Source organism: Trifolium pratense, linkage group LG2, assembly GCF_020283565.1.
Source record: "Trifolium pratense cultivar HEN17-A07 linkage group LG2, ARS_RC_1.1, whole genome shotgun sequence".
Classification (NCBI taxonomy): domain Eukaryota; kingdom Viridiplantae; phylum Streptophyta; class Magnoliopsida; order Fabales; family Fabaceae; genus Trifolium; species Trifolium pratense.
In genome coordinates this window covers 70,336,244-70,355,696 of record NC_060060.1, presented here as the reverse complement: position 1 = coordinate 70,355,696, position 19,453 = coordinate 70,336,244, and the positions used below count along the sequence as shown (strand labels likewise).

Below are 19,453 nucleotides of genomic sequence, written 5' to 3'. Positions count from 1 at the left end.
GTTTGCCTTCATCACCTCAAAATTGCCTTGAGTCATCTTCATGGCTAAGATAAGAGTATCTTCAAAAGATTCAAGGTGATCTTCAAAATGTTGATCTTGAGGAAATGCTTGATTCGGATTAGCTCCATAAGAACAATTCATGTGATTTTTCACTCCAAGATTGGAGGTGTTGAATTGAGGATTATTTTGAAAGGTTGCTTGCACCATACATTGTGCTTCTAGTTGTTTGGTAATGATTTGTAGAAACACATTATTGAGCTTGCAACTAGTTAAAAGTGCCTCTTGATTGTAAGATTCAAACATGCTTTCCTTCCGCTTTACGATTTGCTCGTGCTGCTGTCTCAATTGCAGGATCGAAATAAAGCTCAATTGGACCTGTTCTCCGTATGCACAAGGAAGCAAACGAGTAGAACGCTCACGACAGAAAAATCACAAAAACAGAAAAAGTATGAAAACAGAAAAATCAAAAAAACAGAAAAAATATAGACACTATTGCCTCGTCGAATCTATCACAATCCCCTGCAACGGCGCCAAAAACTTGATGATTATTTCGCAAGTGCACGAAAAATTAGACACATAAGTAAATTATTAAATAGAGTAAAAACTAGAAACTAGTTTTTTTTAATAATCATAAAAACTAGATTATTGGTACCAATTAAATGTATTCATGTGACTAATACATTATTAAATAAATTATCCACAATTTTTTAAGGTGATCACTATATTATAAGCAAAAAGAAGACATTAAATTTTGATCACTTATAAATAAAACTTAAACATTTTTTAACTGTACATTTTTCATTAAACGTCAACAAATATACTAGTAAATTCAATTCGTATTTTACATGAACTTTAAAAAATTAATTGCAAATAACTAACTTTTTTGGTTACCGTAAATTATTTTTTCTACTTATATAATTGTTTTGATGAATTAAGAGCATCTAAATATTAAGGTGAGGATAAATTTTTCTCAATCATTCTACGTCCTCTATTGATAGCTCATATTATTATAAAAAAAGAAAAAAAAGAAGACAATTACAAGGGAGAACTATGTCTTACACCCCAACACAAGGACGGATCTAGGATGTTTTTTTTGGTGTGGCCAAAATTTATTAGTATTAAAAAATTTAAGTGATAATTTTGAACTTAAGCATGAAAAATATATTCTATTTGTTTTAAATCTTTGGTCATTTTAAAATTTCGCACATAGATTAAGAAATAATAAATATTGAAATTTTATGTTATTTTTACTCTTACTTTTTATTTTTTAAAAAAATCATTTAATAGATGTTTATAGTTTTTACAAGGGAACTAAGGGGAAAATATCATTAATTGTACTTTGGTTTTTTAAAAGAACTAAAATTTTGAGACAAAAATAAAAAATCAGAGATAGAAGGAATATTAAAAGTTTAGTATTCTCTTCACTATATTTAACATTAAACTTATGCAAGTTGAAATTTACAACACTAAATAATTGTACTTCTCTTTTATTTATCATTTTTTGACATGATATGTATTTAAATATGACTTTTTAAAATAAAAGTAATGAAAATTATGACCTACAAATCAAATAAAAGTAATGAAATTTACAACACTTGGCCTTAACATAGATTCGTCCCTTCCCCAACATGGAACAATGAAGCATACAAACACCTATTTAATCCTGAAAGACAAAATAGAAGTCCGTAATAACTTAAGGTGAATGAACCGACCGTCAGCACATAACGACTCACATACTCACTACTCCCAGCATGATGATGATCTTTTCAAGCTAAACAGTCTAAAATTTTGAATTTTTGATACATAAAATAATCGTTAATTTAGTAATTATTTGATCTAATGTACCGGTACATTGAAATTTGACAGATGTACCGTAGAAACTCCCTTACCTTATACATTTAGAGATCAAAATAATTTTCCGTCCTAATATTAATTCACAATGAAATTTTTGACAAAAGAACATAAAATCATATATTCAAAGCTCTTAGTTTTGTTCATCTTAATGTAAGGGTTTGAGTACCCCTTATACTCCCTTATAATATATTTTGCTTATAAAAATAAATAAATTAGGAGATATAATAATATAATTATATATAAAAACACATGATTAATGCTCATAAAAAAAAAACATGATTAATTGGGAGGGGGATTTGAAGCCCCCAGCTTGTCATTCCACATAGTATTTAGTTATTAAATGGTTAAACTTTTTTGACCAAAAAAAAAAGGTTAAACTTTTACGTCTAAGCCAACATCTCAAAAGTAATAATAATAAACTTAAAAAAAATGCACTATAGTAAACTTTAAAAATAATTTCAGTTAATTTTAAATTTGAAACAATTCTCTATTTATTAACTCCATTAAGAAAAGTATGCAAATTAATTAGAAAATTGAGTCCAAACCTTACCATGCAAAAAATTATCATTTCTTAGGAAGAGAGAAACACATTAAACATGCGTGTATATTCACTATATATATATATATATATATATATATATATATATATATATATATATATATATATATATATATATATATATATATATATATATATATATATATATATATATATATATATATATATAGAGTCAGGATCCGTTGACACCAACTAGTTTGACACCAAATGTTACACCTCTCAATAACGTTTTAACCGATATAAATTTTATAAAATCCACCGTTGGATTGAAAGTTTACATCATATAGATCATTTGTGTAAAATTTCAAATAAATCCAAAATCATTTGATATGTTATTGAGATACATCAAAATTAACGGTTTTTGTATTTTTTTAAATGCCGTTAATCTTTATGTGTCTCAATAGCATATCAAATGATTTTGGATTTGTCTGAAATTTTACACAAATGATCTATATGATGTAAACTTTCAATCCAACGGTGGATTTTATAAAATTTATATCGGTTAAAACGTTATTGAGAGGTGTAACATTTGGTGTCAAACTAGTTGGTGTCAACGGATCCTGACTCATATATATATATTAAGTCCAAGAAGATGATTCAAAGAAAGCAATTGTTTTATCTAAATAGTCAGAAGTACAATCGATAGGGTACGTCCATATATTTGTCATTAGCAAAAAAGTATATCATAGTACAATCAAGATGACTATGAATGATGGTGAAAAAAGAAAACCCTTTATTTGTGTGAAATCACATATATTATAACATTTAGATTAGATTAAAAAAAAAAAAAAAAAAACATATTATAACAATGACAATTAATATGGTATTATCTTGTATAAAATTTCCACTCATTGATTTAAAAAATATAAAGTTATGAAATAAGCAGAAGCCGGTAGAGAGCATGTATAGCACCATTTCAAAGCTCCCATTTTGCATCCATACTTTTCATATTGAAACTCTTTTGTGAACTCTCACTTTGAACCCACCAGCCATATAAGCAGTAAGAAAAGGAACAAAAATTGGTTGATCATTAGACACCGGCTTAAATTCAAACCGATTTAGAATTGAAGCCACAACATATTGCATTTGAATAAAAGCCATATCTTTTCCAAGGCAAACTCTTGGACCAGCCTGAAAAACCGAAAACTTGTAAGGACTCACAACTTTCAAAACTCCATTATTATCCTCTTCTCCCACCGGTTTATCGAACCACCGGTCTGGTTTAAACTCTTCCCAATCTTTTCCCCATAAAGCCTCCATCCTCCCCATTCCATATGGAAAATAAGTCACCCTATCACCTTTTCCAACCCTAGTTCCGTCCGGCAACATGTCATCGCCGATGGCATGCTTCGAATCCCATGCCACCGGAGGATACAACCTCATTGACTCACACAAAGATGCTTTCAAATACTTCATCTCTTTCAAACCTTCATAATCAAAAGACCTCATTAACTCAAACTCATCATCATTATTTTTTCCACCAAAAACTTCCCTCACTCCTTTCACTATCAATTCCTCTTTGCTTGGATTCTTTGACAACAACCAAAGAAGCCATGTCATAGCCGCCGATGTCGTGTCTCTCCCCGCCATGATCATACTAATAACCATATCTCGGACCATGATTTCATCATTCCCGGCCTCCAACAACTTTGTCAACAAATCACTCCCACTAACAATTTTTTCACTAATTTCTTTTTTCTTCTTCCTTATTATCTCATTCACTGATTCGTGAACGAGATCAACAGCTTCTTTAAGTGATTTCTCAGACCCTACATTAAGCATCCTCTTGATCTTCCAAATCAAATGAATCGGTGAAGCCGCGCGCATTGCGCTTATCTCAGAAGCTTTGTCGAACGCCGACAAAAGAGGTGGCAAAGGTTTAGATAAATCTAAACAACAAGGATCATAACCAAGTGAAACTTTACACACAATTTCAAACGCGAGTCTCCTCAAAACATCTTGCATATCAATAACATGATTACCATTACAAGCCAATTCAAGCAATGGAATAAGTCTATGTTGAACTTCATCTTCAAGTGTTTTCGCAACGAAGTCTTTCAGAGACCTCGTTGTGAATTCATGACTAGCTAATTTACGTTGTTTTGACCATAAATTACCGTCTACATTGAATATACCACAACCAAGAAGATCTCCGAGGATTTCAGTGAAGGGTTTTCCTTTAGGGAAGTTGGTGAAATTCGTTTTCAGGATGTATTCGACGTTGACAGGGTTAGCAGTTATAACCGTTCGCCGGGCACCAAGGCGGTTAAGGAGGATGGTTTGAGTCGGAGATTGAGAGAGATAATGAGTGTAAAAATCTAGAAGACGGCGGCGATTTTGGTAGAAAGATATAAGGCAACCTATGATAGGGTATGAAGGAGGGGTGTAAGTAGTAGTGGAGAAGTGTGAAGTATGATTTTTTGAATATTTATAAGATAGTCTTATTCTATTGAAGAAAAAAGATGATAGAAAGAAAATAGCAAACAAAATGTAGTAGTAGCACAACATAGTTGCTAGCTAGGGTTTGAAGAGTTGATAGCTAGGGTTTGAAGAGTTGGAAGGATGTTGAATTATAGAGCAACATGGGAGATAGGTATATATAATAGTGTGTGTGTGTGTCACCAATCTCCTAAACACTTTGTTGTGAGAGACACTAACATTGTAAGGAAAAAAAAAGGCAAAGGATAAAGCAAACGTGATTGAATAAGAAAAAGGAACGTGCTAGCTAATGCAAAATTTCGGCTGAAAACAATCTTATACAATTATTGCGGCCGGTGAGATATTGACAAATAAGTACAAACGAACAGTAGTGCTATCACTTTCATTTTAGTCAAATTATGTTTAGAAGAAGAAGTCCATGTTTATTTTATTAATGCATGTCGATAATGGGCAGATTTTATAATTGACCAAATCGATCACTTTAATATTTTTACGTCGACATATATTGAAAGTATGAATCCATATGAAATATACCTTTTCATGGGATTTATCTAACGGTTAAATAGAAGTATGATGTAAAACAAAAATTATAATAAATACAAGAGTTTAATTCACATACGCTTCATGTAAAAAGTTTACATCGATCGTTTTCATTTCTTTTAGTGAAGACTCATTTCAATCTCTTACAAAAAAAAATTATGGAACAATTTAGTTTTTAGTAAAAATAAAATTTAAATTAATTTCTAACATTTTTATATTGAAGACAAATTAGTCTTCGTAATATAAAATGTCGGAGATTAATTTGAGTCTTATTTTTATCACAGACTAAATTATATTGTCCCGAAACCACTAAGTTTGGTCTAGTGGTGAAGAATTTTGGTAGTAAGCTATAGGTCCTGGGTTCGATCCCAGATCATTATAAACCAAAAAAAATTATATTGTCCCGTCAAAAAAATTGTGAAGGACTAAAATGAATCTTCACTTTTTTTTTTTACGGGAAGGTTTACATTGGGGTGTGGTTATGGTGCATAAGCCCAAACTTATGCATCATGCATAAACTTGCTTCCTACACCCAACATATTTGCTTCCTACACCAAAAGTCAGCTCAAGCCCAAAATTAGGCAATCCATTACTCGCGCGCCCCCCATATACTACCTCATTACTTGCACGCCCCTCATTTGCTTAGCACACCCCCCAATTTTTTTTCCTTTTTCTCCTAGATTTCTTGTGAGCCCCCCAATTTTTTTTCCTTCCCCAGATTTCTTGCGCGCCCCCAATTTTTTTCGTTTCTGGACTGGGCAATGGGCTTAAAGGCAAAATCAAGCTAGCCCAATTAATATGAGAAAGGAAACAGGCCCAAAACAATTAAAATCCTAAACGTCCATTTGGTGATATAAGGCTTTGGCGAGGTAGGTGATGGCGGATAACGCCCATAAGACGAATTTGCATACGATAATAAAATATCTTCATCCTTCCCTGCCTTAGCGATTAACTTGGGAATGAAGGAACCAACTCCTCGAAACTGCCATGGCTTGGAGACCAAGGTTCTATTCCTACTTTCACGCTGCATCACCGGAAAAGGCGCTGAAGACCGGATTTGTAGGAACCCTAGCTTGGAGAAGAAGGCTTTGATGGTCTATAAATAGCTCCATACTTTCATTTGTAAGGGGATCGAATTCTGACTGATAAAACTCCCAGGGTTGTTGGGATTGACTGAGTGTAATCACACCATTTAATCAATAATACAAACCCCCTTGTTTTTTACCAGAACAGTTTCCAATTAAATAATAACTTTTGTTCCTTTGAAGTATATATTATAAGAATCCATTTTTAATTAATTTTCGTCATACACCCCCTCGAAGCCCAACATAATAACCAATGGTTCATATATATATGAAGCATATTTGTCAAACATACAATTTAATTTTAAGTTTTATCAATCATAATCACAATATAAATAAAATCTCATACATTAATTACACACACACAAATATATATATATCTATTATTCATTCTCATATTCTCATATATCTTTATCATTCTCATAATATACATCCTCTCTCTCTCTCTCTCTATATATATATATATATATGGATTTTTTTTCTTTACAATAAAAAAATGATCGAATCCAATATCTCATGCATACTATCCAAATTTTTCGCAACTAAACTAACCCTAATTGCTTTATATGATTTTTTGCTTTATGTAGCATGGTTTTGTAAAATGGTTTTGTGATGTTTTACTTAATAACAATGGTTTCAGTGTATAACATCTTGGCACTAATGCCCATATGAAACCATTTAACTAAAATAATGGTTTTAGTGTATAACGCTATGAAACCATTTAACTAGACTAATGGTTTCAGTGTATAACATCTTGAAACCAAATAACAAGACTAATGGTTTTAGTGTATAACGCTATGAAACCATTTAACTAGAATAATGGTTTCAGTGTATAACAGGATGAAACCATTTAACTAGACAAATGGTTTCAGTGTATAACATCTTGAAACCAATTAAAAGGACTAATGGTTTCAGTGTATAATATCTTGGCACTAATGCTCATATAAAACCATTTAACTATAATAATGGTTTCAGTTGTTGGAACAAAATTGATTTAAAAATGTTTGCCCCTAAATCTATTAAGGGTTTTGATGATAACAAAGTATTAATATACAATTGGAAGGACTAAAAATTTAATTTAAGTGTGCAGAACTTAGCTTCAGATAAGCTCTGAAGAAAGCTCAGAAAACGAGTATTCAGAAGTTCACAAGGTTTCAGAAGATAATGGTCCTCAGTAGTTACAAGCATCAGAAGATGAAGTCATCAGAACTTCTTAAAGTCTGAGCTTCGTCAAACTCTGAAGATTCTCATTTGAAGGTCAACTCTCCTACCAATGAAGAAAAGGACCCTTCAACCTTGATCAGAACAGCTAATCTCTTTTTGTCTGTCCACCCTTGAGAACGTGGGATATCAGACTTATTAGCTGAATAAGGAAAGTCTTCTCTGCACATGGTCAAAGTGTCTGAAACTCTTACTCTATTTTGGAAACGACCAAACTGCATCAGACAAGTTGCTTGAAGACAAAGGATATCTTCATCAACGGTCATCTTTGCAACGACTCTTTCTCAGTCCTATATATACTAGAAGAATCAAGTTGCAAAGGAATCAACAATCTTACACGCGCTCGAACAAACTCTGATTTACGAATACAAGCTCTGAACCTCTGAACTAGTGTTTTTAACTCTTAGTCCAAATACTTTGTATTCATTGTATTTGCTCATTAAGGTTCTCTTAAGAGCAGTTGTATTCTTTCAACTACTTTATTATCTCTGTTATTTGAGAAGTCTTAAGCTTGTGTGCTTAAGTGAGAAGTCTTAAGCTTGTGTGCTTGAACATTGTTGTGAAGTCTCTTGCTTGTGTGCTTGAGCATTTGTAATCTTGTGTGATTATAGTGAAATCCCTTGGAAGTGCAAGGGGACTGGACTACTCTCGTTTTGTGAGAGGAACCAGTATAAATTGCTTGTGTGATCTCTCTCTCTCTCCCTTATCTCGTTTTATTGTGTTACTTATCCGCTGTTGTTGTAGTTAAGTTAAGAACTTTGAAAAAGTTGTAACTTGGCTAAAACACAATTCAACCCCCCATTCTTGTGTTTTCACACCTTCAATTGGTATCTAGAGCACTGGTCTGTTACTTTCACTTAACAGTGAGACAATAAAGATCTTGTGAGAACACTATGTTTGGAGAAGACGATAGTACTAGAACAACTGGTGAGGCCAGCGGTGCTGGTGGTGGTCCTAGAAATGCTTTTGGTTTTGATTACTTAAGTAATGAATCACATGAACATAGTGGCAATAGAAAAGCCCCTATATTCAATGGTGATGCATCATTATTTGAGTGGTGGAAGGAAAGACTGTATAGCAATATTACTGTTATTGATCATGAGTTGTGGGATTTGGTTGAGCTGGGAGTAACTTTTGAAAACTGATAAACTCCAATTTAGTGTATTATATATAGATACTTTTTGTGGTATTTTAGTATAATTACTTATTATTATATAAATTACTAGCTTCACTTAAGTATTTATTATTACTAACTATTATTAGTATATATATTACTAATTATTATTAATATTAGTCACTTAAATATATATTTGTGTAGATATAATGGGAAGCCCGAATGATGCATACGATGGCCCAATTAATTGAATGAGAGCTTCTACACTCTTGTGGACATTGGTAAAAAGGAAATAGAAAAGGCTCTAGAAAAGGCTATAGAAAAGGCTTATGAAATAAGAACTTAAGGCATAAGAAAACAATTTGTCTTCTACCAGCAGCACAACACAAAGGGATGGCAAGTTGAAAAGGTCTGACAAGCTTAAATCAAGTTGATTAGCGGTGATACAAGACTTAATGTTGAAGATTTGCGAAGGCGGCTAAGCAATTGGAAGGCAGAGTATAAATAGAGCTCTTTGGTGAACACTGGAGATCACGCTTTTCTTCTGTTCTGCAAGCACTTTTGTACATAGAAGACAGTTTTGGAGAGGCAGAGATTGAAGAACATAGAGGAGAATACCAACAACAATTGAAGCATTTTTGGGTTATTCTCTTCTCTTAATTTCATGAATCTTTTAGTGTTCTTCATGATTATATGTAGCTAAATACTCTTCTAGGGTTTATGGTAGATCTTGTAATTGAAATTCCTTATACTATGTCTTAGTTTTATGTTCTAGTTTCTTGTTTGAATTTCTATTTTTAGTTCAATTAATTTTATCCTATTGATTTTATCACATGATTAGGAATGATCAACCTATGAATGTTTATAATCAATTGATTGATCAGCGACGTACTGCAGTTAATTGGTGGACCTATAGGATAAATGAGACTTAGATTATTGCATGACCAAACCTTAATCTTAGTCTTCCAATCATTCAACCTTTTTGCACTTTATGCTTTTCTTGAATTTAAACTCTTTGCATGACCAAACAAGGGGTTAATTTAGGAAAAAGAATATTAATCACGAATGACCAAACGGATTAATAGTTTTAGTAAAGGGATTGGTAATTGAGTTAAAATAATGGAATTCAAGTGGAACTAGACATAGGGAATCAATGATTGCGAGTGAAACCATGACCCTAGACCTCTCTCTACTAGTTTACAACTTCACATTTTTATTCTTGTTCTTATTCGTACTCGTCATTATTTTCTCTTTAGTTATCATAAACAACTCAACTCTTTATCCGTCTAGATAATAAATAATCTTAACTAGTTTGGTAATTGTTAATTAATCCCTGTGGATACGATAATCTTTTATATTACTACTTCTGCGCTAGAGTACACTTGCTCTAAGTGTGTTTTTAACGCAACAAGTTTTTGGCGCCGTTGCCGGGGATTAATTCAACAATATTAGACGAAAAAGATTTTTTTTATTAATTTAGACATTGTACAGTTTTTGTCTATTTATTTTGTTATTTTCCATTCTTAATATCACTTCTGCGTACTCACCTGCTCTCAAGAGCCTGTTTGTAGTTGATTGTATTTTGCAGGAAAAGAAAAAGTCATGGCTGAGAGAAAAACAATGAGAGATTACATCATAGAAGCTAAATTGGATGCTATAATAGCTAATTTGGAAATTCTTAAAAGACAATTTGGGATATATACCTCTCTTCCTTGTGAACATTGTGATTTAGTGGGGCATGAAAGTGAAGAATGTCCGACAAGAAGTATATGGGATGATGGTGAAATTGTCCATAATGGGGAGCAACATGATCCTCACCCTCCCAAGCGGGACATTAACTATATACCACCTTGCCTGCGACGTTGGTCGCAGGAGCAACATGATCCTCACCCTTTCAAGAGGGACATTAATTACATACCACCTTGCTTGAGACGTTGGTGTCCAGAACAAGCGGAAGAGCCATATGTTAATGAGACACTTACAACCTTGAACCAAAACACTCTTACTGAGTTATCTCAAAAACCTCAAGACTCAATATCCACACATGTTGAGCCCAAACAAGAGGAAGAATACGAAAATGTCACTCTCATTAGTGGTGTAGACTTAAATGAAAAGCTTGAACATGAGGGACTTGTATCAGTAGGATGTGAACAAGCTCTTACTGAAGAGAGCAATTGTGAAGAAAAATACCTTGTGGTTCAAGACAAAAAAGAAAGTCTAGAAGCCCCGATCATTTTGGGTCAAACTCTAGTAACCATTGGTGATGTGGTAATTGAGGTTCAAAAGGGAAAGGTAAGCTTAAGGCATGGTAAGGAAGATGATGTTTTGAAAGCTTTAAATTCTGTTGAAAAATTCTCTCATTTTATTTCTTCCTATTTTGACAATCTGGTTATTACTAATAATTTTAGTGATTTAAGGATGCAGGACCCTTTGGAAAAGACTCTTATTTTGCAGGATCCTAGCATAATGGTGGATGTTATGGAAGTGAAAACTTCACTTTTTTTTGAAGCTCATCCACCACATGGAAAAAGAAAGAATAATATGAACCACATGATTAGAAAGTTAAGAAGGGGCAATGCATTAAAGGTGAAATTTGCCCTTGGAGAGCCACCTGATTGATTATTTGGCTCTCGTCAAGCTCAGGACGTTAAATAAGCGCTTCGCGGGAGGCAACCCGTGTTTATTGTTTTATATTTTAGTTTATTATATTTTTATTATGTTGGTATGTTTAATTTTATTTTGAAGAAAATCAGCATCTTTATCCCGAAATGTTGCACTCAAGATGGTTCAGACGTTACACTGTCACTGGAGTTCTTCCTCACGGAGCACTTGAGGTTTCTAAAGAAGATGACACTACTTTCAAAGTTAATGGGCAGTTGCAAAACATTATGATGAAGGGTTGCTCCAAGTGAGATATGTCGCTCGCCTCAATGGTTGAAAGCTTTCTCAGGGAAGCTACTTTTACTCTCTCTCACTTATTTACTTTTGTGTCTAGTTGAATATTTTGTTTTGAATTTTGACCATGTTCTGAACTAGTGTGGGGGAGGGTCTATATTTTGGCACTTGACATTTGCTAGTTCTAGTTGATTGCATTTTTCTGGCTTGTTTTGATTGAAATTATGCTGAACAATTGAAAAATAGAGATTATGCCTTTGAAAATTTTATTTGACAGACTTGTTCAATTGAGATAATGGGGTTGTCTTTAGGTAGCTAATAATTAGCATAATGGTTCGTCTTGACTATCTTTTTGTGAACCAACTTCTATATGTGAGATTTGAGCCTTTATAAAGGGGATTACTTGTTAAGTATATGTTTTGACCCCTTCTTTTTGTGTGAGTGTGTTTCCCATTTTGTCACATTCTAGAACTTGTCTTGTGACCGTGCTAAAGCGAAAATTGATCTGCATCATGTGAAAAATGTTGGGGCATTTTGTAGGTATTCTTTTGGCCTTTAATTTTGTTGTTTTAAAATCATCCTTAGTTGCCCACTTTGAGCCTATTGATTATTTATTCATTGGTACCTAGATATGATTAAGTATATTGTTTTTTTTTTGTGGTAACCATTTGAAATTGAAAGTGGAGTAACTATTCAAAAGAAAATTTCCTATATTTGAGATGTTCAATTGTATGTGCATGCTACTGTCAAAAGAAAATATGTATGATGAGCAAGAAGGAAAGAAATAAAAGAAGTAGGTTGTGTCATTATAGTGAACATTTCTTTCAAAAGAATGAGAATTGCAAAACAAAAAGTCCAAAAAGAAAAGAAGAAGAAATAAGAATTTTCATGTTTGAGTTGCTCAATTGTTTTATGAGCATGATAGAAAGAAAAAATAAAAATAAAAAAATAAAAAAAAAATAATAAAAAAAAAATAAATTGAAAGAGCACATTTTTGTAGAAAAGAAAGGAAGAGGGGTTGATTTGGAGTTTGAAGCAACAGTTAAAAGTATATATAGGAGCTCCATTTTGGTTTCAAATGTTGCTATTTGTTTCTTGTATTTTTACCCCTTTGATTATCCATTTCTTCTTATATCCCACCTTGCACGAATTAACCATGGCCCCGTTACAACCCGTAAGACCCCATCTTTTGCATGCATATGGACTATTTAGTGGAGATTTGGTCAAATTACAAGCCTATGGTAATGTGCATTTTGTGGAAACTTGAGTGCTTATTTTCCAAAGTCCCTAAACACTTAAGAGAGATCGTGAGAGAGCGCTCCTGTTCATTTAAAGGTAGTCTTCATGGACATATAAGACTCTAATTGGGCAACCTTTTGACACTCCATATATTTTATATTGTCTGTCATTGTTGTTTATGATTTTTGGTCTCTTATTTGGCTATTTGAAAATGTATTGAGCTAGGAAGTTTGCTTGAGGACAAGCAAAGGTTAAGTGTGGGGGAGTTGATAAACTCCAATTTAGTGTATTATATATAGATACTTTTTGTGGTATTTTAGTATAATTACTTATTATTATATAAATTACTAGCTTCACTTAAGTATTTATTATTACTAACTATTATTAGTATATATATTACTAATTATTATTAATATTAGTCACTTAAATATATATTTGTGTAGATATAATGGGAAGCCCGAATGATGCATACGATGGCCCAATTAATTGAATGAGAGCTTCTACACTCTTGTGGACATTGGTAAAAAGGAAATAGAAAAGGCTATAGAAAAGGCTATAGAAAAGGCTTATGAAATAAGAACTTAAGGCATAAGAAAACAATTTGTCTTCTACCAGCAGCACAACACAAAGGGATGGCAAGTTGAAAAGGTCTGACAAGCTTAAATCAAGTTGATTAGCGGTGATACAAGACTTAATGTTGAAGATTTGCGAAGGCGGCTAAGCAATTGGAAGGCAGAGTATAAATAGAGCTCTTTGGTGAACACTGGAGATCACGCTTTTCTTCTGTTCTGCAAGCACTTTTGTACATAGAAGACAGTTTTGGAGAGGCAGAGATTGAAGAACATAGAGGAGAATACCAACAACAATTGAAGCATTTTTGGGTTATTCTCTTCTCTTAATTTCATGAATCTTTTAGTGTTCTTCATGATTATATGTAGCTAAATACTCTTCTAGGGTTTATGGTAGATCTTGTAATTGAAATTCCTTATACTATGTCTTAGTTTTATGTTCTAGTTTCTTGTTTGAATTTCTATTTTTAGTTCAATTAATTTTATCCTATTGATTTTATCACATGATTAGGAATGATCAACCTATGAATGTTTATAATCAATTGATTGATCAGCGACGTACTGCAGTTAATTGGTGGACCTATAGGATAAATGAGACTTAGATTATTGCATGACCAAACCTTAATCTTAGTCTTCCAATCATTCAACCTTTTTGCACTTTATGCTTTTCTTGAATTTAAACTCTTTGCATGACCAAACAAGGGGTTAATTTAGGAAAAAGAATATTAATCACGAATGACCAAACGGATTAATAGTTTTAGTAAAGGGATTGGTAATTGAGTTAAAATAATGGAATTCAAGTGGAACTAGACATAGGGAATCAATGATTGCGAGTGAAACCATGACCCTAGACCTCTCTCTACTAGTTTACAACTTCACATTTTTATTCTTGTTCTTATTCGTACTCGTCATTATTTTCTCTTTAGTTATCATAAACAACTCAACTCTTTATCCGTCTAGATAATAAATAATCTTAACTAGTTTGGTAATTGTTAATTAATCCCTGTGGATACGATAATCTTTTATATTACTACTTCTGCGCTAGAGTACACTTGCTCTAAGTGTGTTTTTAACGCAACAAAAACTTAAATGAACATGGAAGATTGTCCATTGAGCATAGAAAGTTACTCTCACCAGCTAACCTAAAAACTTATACCAAGCATCACAGAGTAAAGGACATTGTTGTTGGTGCTATTAGACATGAAGATTATGTCAGAATAGAAAACAAGTTCACTGCTAAATCTATCTTTGACTCTATGTGTGCTACCTATGATGGTAATGAAAAGGTTCAAGAGGCTAAGGCTAGTCTCTTGATAAGGCAATATGAACTATTCACCATGCAACAAGATGAAAGCATTGAGACTATGTTTACAAGGTTTCAAATTCTTGTATCTGGTCTTAAAGCTCTTAAGAGGAGTTACTCCACCTATGACCATGTCCAGAAGATTCTGAGGAGTCTTCCTATTGCATGGAGACCTAAGGTCACTGCAATAGAGGAAGCTCAAAATCTCAAGACTCTGAGGCTTGAGGCTCTGATAAGCAATCTCAGAAGCCATGAGATGGTTCTGAATGCTGATTCAGAAGCTAAGAAGAAGTCCAAGTCTGTGGCTTTACAGTCAACTAGGACTCCTTCTAAGGCTCTTAAGACTCAGCTTCTTGACATTGAGGAGGAATCTTCTGCAGATGGTCAAGAGGAGGAAATGGGTGAAGAAGAGTTTGCCTTATTCACTAAATTTCAATAATGGAACAGATTTAACAAAAGAAACTTCAGAGGAAATAGCTCAAGAAATTTTGTCAGCAAAAAGGATGATCAGAAGAACTGCTTCAACTGTAAGAAGCCAGGACACTTTATTGCTGACTGTCCAGAAATGTCTGCCAAAGACAAAAGCAAAAGATACAGCTCAAAGAAGCAACAATTTAAGAGCAAGTTGAAAAAGAGTCTGATGGCTACTTTTGAGGAGCTATCATCTGAGGAAGAAGTTGAGGAAGAGGAAGAGGCAAATCTAGCCCTAATGGCTTCAACTGACTCAGATGCAGACTTAGAGGATGAATCAGAATCAGATTCAGAAGTTACAGATGAGGTATTTTCTGACTGTTCTAAATCTCAACTTATAACTGCTCTTAACAAGGTCATTGAGAAACATCTCAGAGTGTTAAGTAAACAAAAAGCTTTACAAGAAAAGCTTAACACTCTGACTGAACAAGAAGGTCATTTTCAAGGTCTATACCAAGAAACTCTGAACAGAGTAAATGATCTTGAAAAGGGCTGTGCAGTGTGTCACAAACCTATTGATGAGCAGGAAATGGCTCTTCAACAGTTTGTGCATCTCAACCTTGGGAAGAGCAAGGCTGCAAATTGGATTTATAATGTCATGAGACATAGAGGAGAAGGACTTGGCTATGAATATGGTAGAACATATTCAAAGCTAAAGACCTTTGCAAAAAAGGTTGGAAAATCTTGGGTTTATTATGTTGTTCCACCAAGTGAAGAGGGAAAGAATTCTGGTACTCTGGGAAATGAGGATGATGATCTGAGAAAATTAGAAGCTGACAGCTCAGAGGAACCAAGTTCCTCAGGATCTGGGAAGAAAAGTTCAGAAGATAGAAGTTATTCAGAACTTGAGAATATTAGTTCAGATGCTCTGAAAACTTCAAAATCTGAGACTTCAACTTCTGGAACCAAAGGAACTTCAGTACCTGAGACAAGTCAATCTAAAAGCTCAGAAGTTTTTAAAAGAAAAAATTCAAACTCCAAACCTCAGAGACAATACAGGACTCAGATTATTTATGATTCTAGAGTCGGTAGATATAACCAATCAGAACAAAGGATTGGTGATAAATACAAATTCTGGAATCATAAACAATCCAAATCCTGGAATAATAACAACTTTCAAACAAAGAAAAAGTTCCAAAAGAGTTATTATTCCAAATCAAAATCTTTCTCTAACACTCAACAACATAGTAAGCATTTGTGGACTAACAAGCGTGGACCCAGAAGATGGGTACCAAAAGCTGAAATAATGTACCATTAAGATTTACCAACTAGGAAAGGATATGTCTTGCCTAAAGCATGGAAACAAGTCCAATGCAAAGGAAGAAGGGCTTATGTCCTAGACAAATGGCTGACAGGTTCTCAAGTTACCAATCAGAACTTGATAAATGAAGAGGAAGAATACTGGGATGACTTTATCATTAACTGTGATGAAGAATTCTACCGCAATGATTAAAGTTGTTTCTCATACAGCCTACCACTCAAGGAAGTATCATGAATCACTCATGGTATCTGGATAGTGGATGTTCAAGGCATATGACTGGTGACAAACAACTATTTTCTAAGTTGACTCTGAAAGAGGGAGGCTCTGTTGGCTTTGGAGGTAACCAAAAAGGAAAGATAATAGGTACAGGTACAATAGGTAACTCTTCCCTATCTATTAATGATGTTTGGTTAGTAGATGGACTCAAACATAACCTATTGAGCATAAGTCAATTTTGCGACAATGGTTATGTGGTTGTCTTTAATAAGGAATCATGTACTGTAACTAAACAATCTGACAACTCCATTGTATTCAAAGGTCTGAGAAAGAACAATGTTTATAAAATAAATCTTTCTGATTTGAATGAACAAAAAGTGGTGTGTCTTTTGACCTTGAGTGAAGAAAAATGGATCTGGCATAAGAGGTTAGGCCATGCTAACTGGAGGTTAATCTCTAAGCTTAGCAAGCTTGACCTTGTCAGAGGTTTACCAAAAATTAAATATCACTCAAACACACTTTGTGGTTCTTGTCAAAAAGGAAAGATTACAAAATCTTCTTTTAAACCCAAAAACATTGTTTCTACCTCAAGACCATTGGAACTTCTGCACATTGATTTGTTTGGGCCAGTTAACACTGCCTCCATCAATGGAAAGAAGTATGGTTTAGTAATTGTTGATGATTACAGTAGATGGACTTTGGTAAAATTCCTAAGAACAAAAGATGAAGCTTATGATGAGTTTAGCATCTTCTGCAAACAAATTCAAAATGAAAAAGGCTACACTATTTTAAAAGTTAGAAGTGATCATGGTGGAGAATTTGAAAATGAACCTTTTGAAAACTTTTGTGAAAAATATGGCATATTGCATGAATTCTCTTCTCCTAGAACTCCTCAACAAAATGGGGTTGTAGAAAGGAAAAATAGAACTCTGCAAGAAATGGCCAGAACCATGATGCATGAAACTAATGTAGCAAAGTTTTTATGGGCAGAAGCTGTAAACACAGCATATTATGTTCAAAATAGAATCTATATCAGATCTAAATTGAACAAAACTGCTTATGAACTGTTCAAAGGAAGAAAACCTGACATTTCTTATTTTCATCAGTTTGGATGTACTTGTTACATTTTAAACAACAAAGTCCATCTAAAGAAATTTGATGCTAGAGGTTATAAGGGTATCTTTATAGGATATTCTGAACGCTCAAAAGCATACAGACTGTATATTTCTGAAACACATACTGTGGAAGAAACTATGCATGACAAGTTTGATGACAAAGAGCCTGACCAAGTGTCAGAGCTTGTGGAAGGTTTGTCTAGATTTTAGGTATCAGAGGATCAGTATTCAGATATTCCAAACTAGTCAGAACATCCATTCTCTGAAGAACCTCTGAACATGACAGTTCCTACAGACTCTGAACATCAAAGGAATGAAGCAGCTGCTGAACCTGCTGTTGATGAGTCTGAAGATGATGAACCCCCTAGAAACACTTTCAAATACAAATCATCACATCCAGAGGAACTGATCTTAGGCAACAAAGATAGTCCAAGAAAGACAAGATCTCAACTAAGAAATGAGGAATCCTTAGTTGGTCTTATTTCAATGATGGAACCTTCAAAGGTTGATGAAGCTCTGAAAGATGATGCTTGGATAGTAGCAATGCAAGAAGAACTGAATCAATTTCAAAGGAATGATGTATGGACTCTAGTGCCCAAACCTTCACACAAGAACATTATTGGAACAAAATGGGTATTCAGAAACAAGCTGAATGAACAAGGTGAAGTGGTAAGAAACAAGGCTAGATTGGTTGCACAAGGTTATAGTCAGCAAGAGGGGATTGACTATACTGAAACCTTTGCACCAGTAGCTAGACTTGAAGCTATCAGGTTACTTCTATCTTATGTTGTTAATCATGGAATAACTTTGTATCAGATGGATGTTAAAAGTGCCTTCTTAAATGGTTTCATTTCTGAAGAAGTGTATGTTAAGCAACATCCTGGTTTTGAAGATGTCTCAAAACCAGAACATGTTTTCAGATTGAACAAATCACTGTATGGTCTGAAACAAGCTCCAAGAGCTTGGTATGATAGACTCAGTAATTTCCTCCTTGAAAAGGGTTTTGAGAAAGGGAAGGTTGACTGCACACTCTTTAGAAAAACAACCAAAGAAGATATTTTAATCATTCAAATATATGTTGATGATATTATTTTTGGTTCAACTAATGCTTCCTTGTGCAAGAATTTCTCTAAGATAATGCAGGATGAATTTGAAATGAGCATGATGGGAGAATTGAAGTTCTTCCTTGGAATTCAAATTAATCAGAAGAAGGAAGGAACTTATGTTCATCAATCAAAATACACCAAAGAACTTCTGAAAAAGTTCAACCTAGATGACTGCAAGATAATGAACACTCCCATGCATTCAACTACCAACATGAGCAAGACAGAAGATGAAGGAAAAGTAGACCAAAAGGTCTACAGAGGTATGATTGGTTCCTTACTCTATCTGACAGCCTCTAGGCCAGATATTTTATTCAGTGTTTGCTTATGTGCAAGATTCCAGTCAGATCCAAGAGAATCTCATCTTATTGCTGTAAAGAGAATCTTTAGGTATCTGAAAGGAACAACTAATCTTGGACTTCTCTATAAGAAATCCAATGATTATGTGCTAAATGGATTTTGTGATGCTGAC

General features: G+C 33.7%; 2 protein-coding genes across 2 annotated transcripts; one reads left to right on the top strand and one right to left on the bottom strand.

Annotated features, from left to right (window-relative positions):
* Nucleotides 1-3,095: 3,095 nt before the first annotated feature.
* LOC123908165 (cytochrome P450 94B3-like) lies at nucleotides 3,096-4,962 on the bottom strand. Its single transcript, XM_045958711.1, is given in 2 exon segments — nucleotides 3,096-3,366; nucleotides 3,368-4,962. Coding segments are annotated over 2 exon segments (1,659 nt in total). The 5' UTR covers nucleotides 4,922-4,962; the 3' UTR covers nucleotides 3,096-3,261.
* Nucleotides 4,963-9,120: 4,158 nt separating this feature from the next.
* LOC123908166 lies at nucleotides 9,121-13,956 on the top strand. Its single transcript, XM_045958712.1, has 2 exons — nucleotides 9,121-10,616; nucleotides 10,689-13,956. The coding sequence occupies exons 1-2, from the start codon at nucleotides 10,412-10,414 to the stop codon at nucleotides 11,426-11,428; spliced, it is 945 nt and encodes a 314-aa protein (XP_045814668.1). The 5' UTR covers nucleotides 9,121-10,411; the 3' UTR covers nucleotides 11,429-13,956.
* The last annotated feature ends 5,497 nt before the right edge of the window (nucleotides 13,957-19,453 follow it).